Consider the following 10,828-nt stretch of genomic DNA (forward strand, 5'->3'; position numbering starts at 1 on the left):
TCCGTGCCAGTGGGCATCCCCCCCACCTGGCCACCTGCGTTCTCACCTACAGGTCGTTCGCACAGACGCCAGGTCACGGCAGCCCCCGTTCAGAATGCGGGGCTTCCAGTCGCTCTGAGGACAAAACCCAAACCCCTGCCCGCAGCCCCTGCCCCGCTTCCCGCTCCCCGGACTGACCCCTCCCTGGCCTGTGCTCAGCTTGCTCTGTCCTCCTGCCATTTCTGGGTCAGGCGCAGCCAGGCCCAGCCCCAGGCTGCCCGGAACGTTCCACGGTCTCCTCCTCCCACTCTGTCTTATCTCTGCCCCAGTGTCACCTCGGAGCCTTCACTGGCCCCACCCCCGGTTCGGCCCGGTATTCAGGGAACTGCTTGGCCCCAGGGCCCACAGCTGGCTGGCGAGCCTCCCAGGTGGATGGGGAGCGGGGGGGAACAGGCACTGCACAGACGGTGGCGTCCAGGCTGGTCACAGGGAGGGGGAGGCGTGCCGGGCAGTGACGAGGTGAGGGGCCGGCGGGTTGGGGTCCCACGAGGCCTGAGCACACGGGGGCTGAGCCAGACTTTACGACTCTAGAGGAGGGGGCGCTACTAGGGAGGCAGGGAGCCCCTGGCTAGGCCCAGGGCAGCCACGCCAGTGTTCTCCAAGCCCACCCCCACCCTGCGGACTCAGAGTGCGGCCGAGGCCGAGACCCCCAAGCGGGGCCTGAGCTCTGGAGGGGCCGGCCGGGGCCACCGGGGCACTGGAGCCTGGGGGCTGCAGTGGCCTCACAGGAAGCGGGGGCAAGCCCCAGGGTTACAGGGAGACTACGGTGGGGGGGTCCTTGAGGCCGAGGATGGATGGCGGCTCCTCTCCGAGAGACGGGGGTGGGGAATCTGGGACTCCACCTGACGGGGCGGACGTGGGGCCCCGCCAATGAGCAGCAACCTCCTTGACAAGTACACGTGGTTTATCTGAACAGGAAGTGCACGGAGGAACGGTTCCCGGGCCCGGCCTCTGCCTCCCCCCCTTCTGCCTCCAGACCCTCTTCTCCAGCTGCGCTCGGTGTCTGGGATCCGGTGGGGGGACGTTCGGGCTCACTCGGGGCAGCAGGGGGACCGTCCTGGCAGGAGGAAAGGGTGGTCAGGTCTGGGGGAGGCGGCGGACAGCTGACAGCCGTCAGAAAGCAATGCCCGGCCTGCGCGGCTGCGTGGACCAGGCCCCCGGGTCCCGGCTGGGCCGTGAGTCCTCTGCACAGACCCGCCCCTCAGGACGCTGCCCCCTGGGCCCTGCCCCGGCCAGCCAGCCTGGCTGGGTGTCCACTGTGGTGCTGACCCCCCTCAGGGCCTCCCTGGGTTCCCACTGGGCCAGCTTCGGTCTCCCGCACCCCCCTCAGTCCTGCCGGCTTCCCTGAGGCCCCCGCACGCCCCACTGCGCCCACCCCAGTTGCTTCTCTGGCACCTGCACGACTTTCCCGCTGCCCCCACCCCCCCACCGCTCCCCACTGCGGCCCAGGGCTGCCTGTCCGACTGAGGGCTCCAGGCCCAGCGGAGGGGAAGGAGGGATGTGCCAGACCAAGGGGTGCAGGCGGCAGTGCTTTCCCTTCTTGAGGGGCCTATGCTGACCTGGGGAAGGTGGGTCCTGGGGGCAGCGGGTCCAGCCTTCAGGCTGAGGCTGACAGCTTAGGGTCGAGGGTCCCTGACCTCAAACAGGCACTGATCACTGTCTCAGAGGCCGGGGTTTAGTGCGTGGTGGGGACGGGGGAGGGGGCTGGGGTGGGCGTCATGACAGCACCTGCCAGTTTTGGACGGCAGGTACGAACGGGGGGCACACACGGCAGCGACAATGTCTGGGGGACTGTGGTGGGTGCGGTCGGCGGGGGGTCCCTTCGCCGCCCATCCCCGTCCACCCCCGCCCTCGGCGCAGAACTGTCGTCCCAGCCGCCACCTCCCACGCCCCCCCGTCTCCTTCCCCCCCATCGAGGCCACAAGCTCCGTCTCCCCTCATCAACTTCTCCGTCCATCTCAGCATCAGCATCTGGGCCGTGAACGGCGCCGCAGCCCCAGTCAGATGGGCGGGCTCTTTACAACAAGGTCACTGGACCAAGCCTCCCGCTGCGGCAGCCAAGGAGAGGGGGACGGATCAGGGACGGGAGGGAGGGGACCAGAGGCTGGGGAGGAGGCCCTAAGCTCAGGCTTGCTGGGAGGTTGGGGAAGGGGCTGTTTCGAGGGCCCCAGGCAGCCAGGCAGCCCCAGTTCTGTGTGGGTTCAGGGGGCCTGTCTCCCCACCCGTCATCACCTGGGGGAGGAGGGCCACACAGAGCCACCAGCCCCAGGACTGGGGGAGACCCTTCCCCACGGGGGCCAATACCTCTGTCCTCTGGGCGGGGGCCACCGTGCCCCCCTTCTCCAGGAAGCCGGGCCTCTCTGCGCGTGCCGAAGGCCCTGGGGGCCTCCAAGATGGGCATGGGGGGCCGGGTGCTCTCGTGGGTGCAGGCGTGGAGCTTCAGCAGGTGCGCTGCGGGGGAGGACGGTCAGAGGGGGCGGGGCAGGGAGACCTTCCCTCGCTCCCTGCCTTGGTCCGAGGCACGTGGCCCAGGAGAACGCCGCAAGGCTGGGTTCGCTAACGACCGGGCGCTGGGCGTCCCTTCCCTCCTGGGTGAAGGCAGAGGCTCTGGGGTCCCCACGGGAGGCTGGGCCACTCACTCTGGATGGCGGACTCGCAGGCCTGGCCCACGAGCTGGTAGATGGTGGCCAAGGACTGTGGCTCGCCCTGGAAGGGAGGACGGACCACGTGGCCAGCGGATCGAGCTGCCCGAGTCAGTGCCTCCCTGTGCTTCCCCAGGGACGGCCCAGACCCCAGACTCCCCACACTCACCTTCTCTCCTCGCTCCCCCTTGGGCCCCGGCAGCCCCTGAGTGGGAAGAAAAGGAGAAGCATCTGGACCCCGTGGCCGCCCGCCCGCCGCGCCCCCCAACCGAAGGCTTCGTGCGGGACTCATCCCAGGAGTCCCCAGAGGACAGAGGACCCACCTCTCCCGCTGCGAGAGGGAGCTTCCCTGCCCCCCGGGCCCCACCCAGCCTGCAGGCCCAGGTCTGCCCCTCCCCGGCCCCCAGAGCCCACGTCCTCTCACCTGCCCCCCACCTTGTCTGTGTTGGGCCGGGCAGGGGGCAGCCTGGGCTCTCTCCCCTGCGAGCTTTGTGCCAGCCTCACTCTACAAACGTGCCGCTCGCAGGACACCCCGAGCGGTCAGCGGGGACAAGTCTGCACACATGTGACCCCCCTCTTGCTGTCGGGTGGGTGGGCTGGGTAGGGAGGGGCTTACCGTGGGCCCCACAGCCCCCGGGGGTCCTCGCTCCCCGCTGCTGCCTCTGGCCCCCGCCGTGCCCTGGAAGCCCTGCAAAGGCGGGGGTTCCGGTTTGGCTGCAGCTCCGGTGCGGGGGCCCCTCCCTTCGGTCCCACCTGCTCTGGACCAAGAGCAAAGCTAAGACAAGCTATAAGGGGAACCCTTAGCTTGTCCCCAGCCTCCTGCAGGCTGTGCCTCCTACCCACCCCGCGCCCAGGCAGCCCCCCCGCACGCCCTGTCCGTTGTCACTAGTTCTGCACTAATACGTGTCCACCCGCGTCCCAGTAGTCCGGGTGTGACCGCAGGACGGGCCCCCCCGCGGGGGCTTCTTGCAGGAGGGGCAGTTCGGCCTTCCAGGAACCCAGCAAGGCTGACCCCCGGGAGATCCTGGCCGGGCCTGGGCTGCCGGCCCCGGACCCCCAACTCAGAGTAGATCCCAGCCCCTGAGCTCCGCTCTGACCTCCAGGAACACCAGGCTGGGAGGGAAGGCGCTTCCGAGTGAACGGCCCGTGCCCCCAGCCCTCCAGCAGGGCGGCCTGGGCCGCCGAGGTGAGGGTTTCTGGAGGCAGAGAGGGAGAAGGGGGGCCCGACCACGTGCCGCAGCCAGGCCCACCCGGGAGCCCAGGCACCTTCCTGCCGTGTGGAGTGGCGGCGTTTCCTACCAACCTGCCCGGTGCGGGGGGGCGGGGGGGGGCGCGGCTGCTGCGCTCCTGGGATAAGGACTGTCACGAGCCCAGCGCCGCCGCTGACAAGGCCCCAGCCTGGGGCCGAGAGGCCTCCCCGGTCACTGTTCAGCTCAGCCCCAAGAAACCTGGGGAGGGCCGGTGGGGTGAGTGGTGCTGGGGGCTCACGGAGGAGGCGATACGCACCCTAGGGCCAGGGGGTCCGGGCAGGCCAGCAGTCCCCTCCAGGCCTCTCATTCCCTGAGGGCAAAGGAAGGGGTGGGCGGGGCAGAGGCAGGTGCCCCTCCCACAGTGACCCCCAAAACCCACCACTGTCGGGGGTACGTGCTTGTGCCGGGCTGAGGCTGGTCCATCCCAGGGCCTGCCCCCGCCCCGGGCGGTGACCACTCATGCCCCAGTCTGTGTGGGCTGACACTCCCCTCCCACCAGCCAGGCCCCGGTGGGGGCAGGATAGGGGGGGAGGTGGGTGTGGGGCAGAGAAGGAAGCCCCACCACAGTCTCCATCTCCAGACCCTCCCGGCCAGGCTCCTCTCCCACCTTTGGTCCCTGGACGCCAACCTTCCCAGGGGTGCCCTGGAGGCCGGGGTGGCCCTGGAATAGAGCAGAGGCAGCCAGCCAGGCTGGGCCGAGGTCCGACCCGGAGGGGGAGGCCCTGTCCCCAGACCTCCGTCCCGAGCACACAGCACGGGTGCTCCGAGTGTGGTCTGACCCACTACCTGCAAGCCGGGGCGTCCATGGTCCCCCTTCTCTCCTTTGACCCCTGGTGGACCCTGGATGGGGAAGATGGATGGGTGGGAGGGTGAGGGGAGAGGGGCAGGGGGATGGGAGGGAGGGCGAGGGTAGAGGGGCTGGGGGGGGGTGCTGGGGGGTAGGCAAAACCTACCACAGGTCCCTGGATGGTTTGGCCCTGGGTGCCTGGTGACCCCTGCTGACCTCCAGGACCCTCAGGTCCCATCTGTCCAGGTGGCCCGGGCTCTCCCTAGAGACACGGGGGTGTGTGGTGGGGCTGAGAAGACGCGTGGCCCGTCCTGCTGCCCCTCCTTCGATCCTGCCCTCCTGCCGGCCCATGGTCTCCAGACCCAGGCCCGTCACAGGCATCTTCACCTCGCAGAGCACTCTGGGAGGGAGGGGTCCTGCTATGACCCCACTGTATAGCCAGGAGCTGGGCCGACTCTGGACGGGCCAGCACAGAGCCCTGATCCCCAGACAGCAGAACATTCTACCAAACCTCTAAGGGACAGATGACACTAACGCCATTTAAACTGCTTGATTTGCAGTTGAAAAACAAAAAGACTGCTTTCAAATAATCATGTGAGTCACGCATATCAATGCACCAAACTCTAAAGCAAACCACAGGCATTCCCATTTGTGAATATCAACGCGAAACTCCTAAATAAAACCTGAGCGCACAGAAGCCTGCAGCCCAATAGATGGGCGCGAGCGCTCGGTGACCAAGCCGGCCTCTAACGGGAGCAGGCGCGGTTCAGAACGTGGGAGAGATTAAATCATTCACCAAATAGCTTCAGGAAAAAAAATGATTTGTTTGCGTCCACAGCAGCTGACGAGGCACTAAATCTTATTTAACGCCCACTCTTGATTTTTAGAATCTCCTAATAAAATAAGGGTAGGATTTGACTATCAACGTGGCAAAACGTATGTGTCTCAGCTCCCCGGCCAGCCCCACACTCGACCGGCAAACACCAGAAGCATTTCTGAGAAGTCGAGATGAGGACGTCTTCTATCACCGCGGCTCTCTGACAAACTCTGGGGTGTCACCTCACCAGACAAATAAACGAGAACAAGAACAAGAAACGAGTGCCATAAAAATCGGAGTCAGTGACTGATGTTTCACAGGCGATGCAAATTTAAACCAGGAAATTCCAAGAAAACCATCTGAAGATAAAAAACGATCGCAAATAAGCTGACTGAGTAATAAATGGGGTACACGAATCGTACACAGAGAGGACAGAGGATTTGGGGAAGCTGAAGGCGGAGCTGGACACCAGGATCCGCGTCTGAGGCGGCCGTCTGGACTCTGGAGTCCGTGGAAACTCGTGATGTGATTAGGCTGCATTTGAAGTTGGCGGGGGCTGTGGCTACCCAACACTGGGAGGACGGACGGGGCAGTGGTCTGGGGAGGCAGGAGGAAGCACGTTGTGTGTCGGAAGGTGCTAGAAGCACCAGAAGGGACCGGGAGCGGGTGGGCCCTCTCAGACTGAGGAAAGCCTTGAAACACGGTGCGGAAGTCAGGAGCCGCAGAGACAGACCCATGCGGTCCACTAGACAAAGGCGATCCTAAAATCTGCCTGGAGACACGTACGGTAGGCCAGGTCAAAAGACAACGACAGGGTAAACTAGTCACAACTCAGGGCACAGGTGTTTCCATTAAACCTAGAGCCCCACGAGTGAAGAAGAAGAGGTAACCCAGCGGAGCGGGGGCTGGAGGCCACGCGTCCAACAAGAAAACACCAGCAACTTTCAAAGCCGGTGGAGCCACTGGGGAGAGAAACACACTTGAGGGCAGAGGACACACGTCCTGGCCAGACGCCCAAGACTGCCCGTCACGCAGTCCCTAGGCTGGGGCCCCGTGGGGAGGGCACCGTAGCCCGGTTGGGGGGCCCCGCTCCCGCCTGGGGTTGGGCTGCGGGGGGCTCAGTCCTGCAACTCCCCGCCAGGACGCCTCACAACTCACCCTGGGCCCTGGGAAGCCCTGCTCTCCTGGGGCTCCGTCCCTCCCAGGGTGGCCCTGCAGAAACACAAGCGAGGCTGAGGCCGGGCTGCACGCTGGCCTCCCCAGCAGCCCTGGACTCCAGTCCCCACCTCTAGGGGGAGAAGAAGAAGGGGCTCCGGGGGCGAGGGCGTCCTGGCCCACCCTGCCCTCCCACAGCCAACTGGTTACCACGTTCATGGGCTCAGGCGGGTCTGGGTTCCAGCCCTGGCCCCTCCCTGGTGAGGTCTGTGGACCACCAGCTAGAACGGGTCCTGGAGCCTCAGGGTGGCCAGAGGGTCTGGACCTGCCCCACAGCGGGGCCCAGGACTGGAGCCGCCTCCTTGGAGGCCTGGGGAAAGGCCCCTCAGGGCTACCCTACAGCCCAGAGCACCCAGGACAGAGGCTGCCTGCGTGGCTGCGACTTGTGGCCAGGGACCAGCGCGGTGCTGCAGACTGGGGGCCCAGACCCCCACCCCAGTGGGGACGTTTGATTTCGACACCAGAGAGGGGCCTGCTCGGAGAGGGTTGCCATCGGGAGGAAGGGGCTTGCAGGAGGGGACTCGTGGGCCGGGGGGTGGAAAAGGCGGGCAGGACACTCATGAAGTCTATCCCATCTGGGTGGTGGGCCTAGGGACGGCTGCTGGGGCATGCGGGGGCCACCCTCATCACCGCTGGCGTCAAGATATGCCAGGAGGAGCTGCTGGACTCACAGGAGGTCCTTGGGGGCCCGGGGGCCCAGGGGTCTGCGAGGAACAGGCACAGGCAGAAGGGAAGGCAGGGCAGGTCTCTCCATCCTTCTGGGAGAAAGGAGACCCCCACCATTAAATGGACCCTTTCCTCAGTTCTTGTTCGACCCTAGAACTCAGGGTATCCACGGACACCAGGGTCCAGGGAGCCTCCAAACCCACCCCTGGGAGGCTGGGGGGGAGGGGGAGGACCTGGTCCTGGGTGCCCACCCCCCAAGCTGCCTGACACAAGCCCCCTGACACAAGGGAGTCCCTTGCAGGCCACCAGCATGGCCAAGCCCGGTGTGGGCACCCAGGGGAGTCGGTAAGGACCCCTGCCCACAACTGTGCCCACAGAAAAGGGCAGTGGCCCTGAGTATGTGGAAGCAGCCACCCCTGGGGCTGGGAGCTTCCAGGCCTGCTCCAGCCTGCCTTGCCTCAGGGCCTCCAGGACACACATCCAGTCGCCCTGAGCTCCGGCTCTAGCCCCGGGGGGCCACCTCCTCCAGGAAGGCTGTCTGGATTTCTCCTGGAGCGGCAATGACCTGGATGGCCAGTCTACCCCCAGAATCTTTTGCCCTCAGTGGGCACTTGCCCGCCTACCGAAGCCGGGAGCTCGCAGCACCTGTCCTCCTCTGCCCAGGAGTCACTGCACACAATCTGTAGCATCTGGAGCTGGAACTGCAGGTGGGGGGGAAGGGCAGGGTCGGCCAGGTGCAGCTGGGTCAGGGGGCGGGAGGGGGTCCGCCAGCCCCGGGTTGTCTGGCTCACCGAGGCTGAGCTGCTCCGGGGGCCCCGGGCCTTGGCCAGTCTCCCCAGTGTGACGAAGCCGGTGGTGGGCAGGCTGCCGGCCTCCCCAGTGGGCTTCTCAGCCACCTTCCGGCAGTCCACATAGAGCCTGACCTTGGAGCGGCCCACGGCTATGTGCACCTGGGCGATACCAGGAGGTCTCCTGCGGCCCCGGGCCAAGAAGGGCTCCCTTCCACGCCCACAGGCCAGGGCCAGAGCAGGGAGGGGCAGGTGACCATCCCCTGGGGCCTGGGGTCAGGATCCTGACTCCACCCCAAGTCTCGTGAGACCCCCCTTACGGGGCCTCAGTTTCCCTCCTGTGAAATGGACCAAATGACATCCCGCACAGCCCCTCCCAGGGACTTGTGGGACGCAGGAGAAAGGGCTGGATGCTCTCTGACCCAAATTAAGGTAAGGACGTCCAGGGTGGAGGGGACCACAGGAGCAGAGGGGGAGCCACGGTGACGGGGGTGGGCAGCCTGTGTCCTGCGGAGCCCCGTGGGGGGTCTGCCCCAGAACTTGGGAGCCAGGAGGGTCTTAGGCAGGGAGGCACACGCGCTGGTCCTTCCAGGACCTTCCAGGACCTTGTGGAAGCTCCCAAAGAATATCCTCCTCACTTCGGGCAGGTCGAAGGTGGCCTCCTGCAGGGTGGCGCTGGGGTCACGGCGGAAGTAGGTCAGCGACTTTCTGCTGGCTGGGGGGCAGGGCAGGGAGCACGTGAGACCCCCAGGCGAAAGGCGGGAGGACGCACCGGAGTGGGGCCGCGATGGGCGTGCAAAGCCTCAGAGGCCGTGCTGCACCAGTGGCCCCTGCCTTCGAGGAGTGACCGGGGCCCACCGCTCCCCTCCAACTGACCGTCCAGCAGGACCCCCAGGACGGGCCGGAAGTCTTCGGCCGCCACCTGCCACAGCGCGAAGACCTCGCGGGGCGTCTCGGGGAGCAGGCGCAGGAGGAAGACGACTGTGTGTTCCGTGGGGAGGGTGGCCAGGTGGATGTCGCTGTGGGCACACAGCAGGGGTGACCGCAGGCCTGAGAGGAGGCCAGACCCCCGGGACCGCAGAGTGGGGTCCTCGGAGCCAGGCTGGGCCTCTCTTGCCTCGGCTTCCCCGTGAGTAACGTGGGGAGTGTGAGGGGCAGGACTCCCGGCCTGGGCCTGTCAGGTTTCAACGGGAACAGCTCCCCCAAGGCCCAGCAGGGACCACGGCCAGTGTCCACGGTGATCGTTCTTCAGGGTCTCTGCGTGGGTGGGGAGGGTGCAGGTCGAGGGGTCCCAGAAAAGTCTCTGAGCCTGTCTCCTGGGCCAGGAGCCCACGAGTCCAGAGACAGCTCTGCCCTTGGGAGCTGCTCAGACTGGGTGGGCAGCTGGGGTCTGTGCTGGTGCCGTGCCCACCCTGGTGCTCAGCGGTGGGGAGGGGCAGGGAACAGGGTCTTGAGTCACCCAATAAAATCGCTCCTAATGGCCTGCAGCCTCCCTATTTGCCCTTCCTTTGCTCTTGGGATAACCAAGGGCCTGGAAGACACAGCCCAGCCTCACGGCTGCAATTCTTTAAGCAAGGCGACCCCAGGGCCTTGGCACGGTCTGCTCCTTTTCCTGAGCGCCCTCCCCTCTCCCATTCTCTCCTACCCTCTGCCACCTCCTGGGGAGACTTCCTGACCCAGGGAGGAGCCCCTTCCACTCTTAGCAGCCCCAGGGTTGCATTTTGTATTTCTCAAATCTCTATTATAAAGTACGTGATTTACCTTTGCAATGTAAAACATTTTAACTTAAGAAAAATTATGCTGTGCGTGTGGAATTTCCAATGAGCAATTAAAGACACCTCCATATACGAAGTGGGGCGACTATTAGACCTCGGAGGTCATCACAAGCCTTGATCGTGGTGAGTCACAAAGCAGTGGTTTCTTACAGACCCCGGATATTTGCAGAATCAAATTAAAGCACAAAGGAGGCAGTTCTCAGGGAGACAAATTTGGTGGCCCCCGCCCAGAAGTCTGCAAGTTTGGTCAATCCCTGGGCCACATGGGGAGAAGGAGCCCCCCCCAACCGTGGCCTCATTCCGCCCACAAGAGATTTATTAATCTGTGGAACTCGGATTCCCGGAGCCCACGTCCCCTCCGGGAGTCTCCCTGGCTGGCTCTGGGGTGCAGCCGCTGGGCCTGGGGGACGCCCACCCCCCACAGCCCCCACAGGGTGGCCTCCTGCTCCCAGGCCCACGCCGCCCCGACCTGGCCCGGCGGGTCAGCTGAGCATCCTTGAAGAGCGTGAAGGTCCTGATGGGGCCAAAGGCCGAGGGCTCCATGGCCACGCCACGGATGGAGGCGTATTCCTTCTCCACCAGCCCGAAGGCTGCCATCAGGTCAAAGCCTGGGGAGGGGTGGGGCGCGAGGGACAAGCAGAGATGGGAGGGGAGGTGGGGGGCAGGTGTCAGGTGAGAGGAGGCAGCAGAGGCAGCGAGGGAGACGCAGGCCTTCGGGGGCCTGCTCCTCCCCCTCTCCCTCCATCCTGACCTGGGGAGGACGCACGAGCAGCACCGTCCTGCCCCTTCTGTTGCCCGCAGCCCCCGCCTCCCGGCGGCCCTCAGTGCCCGGACCCCCACCCATGCCAC

The 10,828-nt window shown here is 65.6% G+C and overlaps 1 protein-coding gene across 1 annotated transcript in view; it reads right to left on the bottom strand.

The window, feature by feature from the left end:
- Nucleotides 1–943: 943 nt before the first annotated feature.
- Nucleotides 944–10,828, bottom strand: part of COL20A1 (collagen type XX alpha 1 chain) — a 31,003-nt gene continuing 21,118 nt past the window's right edge. The window contains 16 exon segments of the mRNA XM_024750171.1: nucleotides 944–1,096; nucleotides 1,435–1,598; nucleotides 2,344–2,490; nucleotides 2,697–2,745; nucleotides 2,851–2,886; nucleotides 3,298–3,369; nucleotides 4,188–4,241; nucleotides 4,539–4,592; nucleotides 4,718–4,771; nucleotides 6,694–6,747; nucleotides 7,422–7,508; nucleotides 8,040–8,117; nucleotides 8,208–8,366; nucleotides 8,810–8,919; nucleotides 9,081–9,223; nucleotides 10,449–10,587. Coding sequence (XP_024605939.1) covers nucleotides 944–1,096; nucleotides 1,435–1,598; nucleotides 2,344–2,490; nucleotides 2,697–2,745; nucleotides 2,851–2,886; nucleotides 3,298–3,369; nucleotides 4,188–4,241; nucleotides 4,539–4,592; nucleotides 4,718–4,771; nucleotides 6,694–6,747; nucleotides 7,422–7,508; nucleotides 8,040–8,117; nucleotides 8,208–8,366; nucleotides 8,810–8,919; nucleotides 9,081–9,223; nucleotides 10,449–10,587 — 1,553 coding nt within the window.

The sequence above is a fragment of the Neophocaena asiaeorientalis genome, unplaced genomic scaffold (genome assembly GCF_003031525.2).
Source record: "Neophocaena asiaeorientalis asiaeorientalis breed wild unplaced genomic scaffold, Neophocaena_asiaeorientalis_V1.1 scaffold606, whole genome shotgun sequence".
In the NCBI taxonomy this organism is placed as follows: domain Eukaryota; kingdom Metazoa; phylum Chordata; class Mammalia; order Artiodactyla; family Phocoenidae; genus Neophocaena; species Neophocaena asiaeorientalis.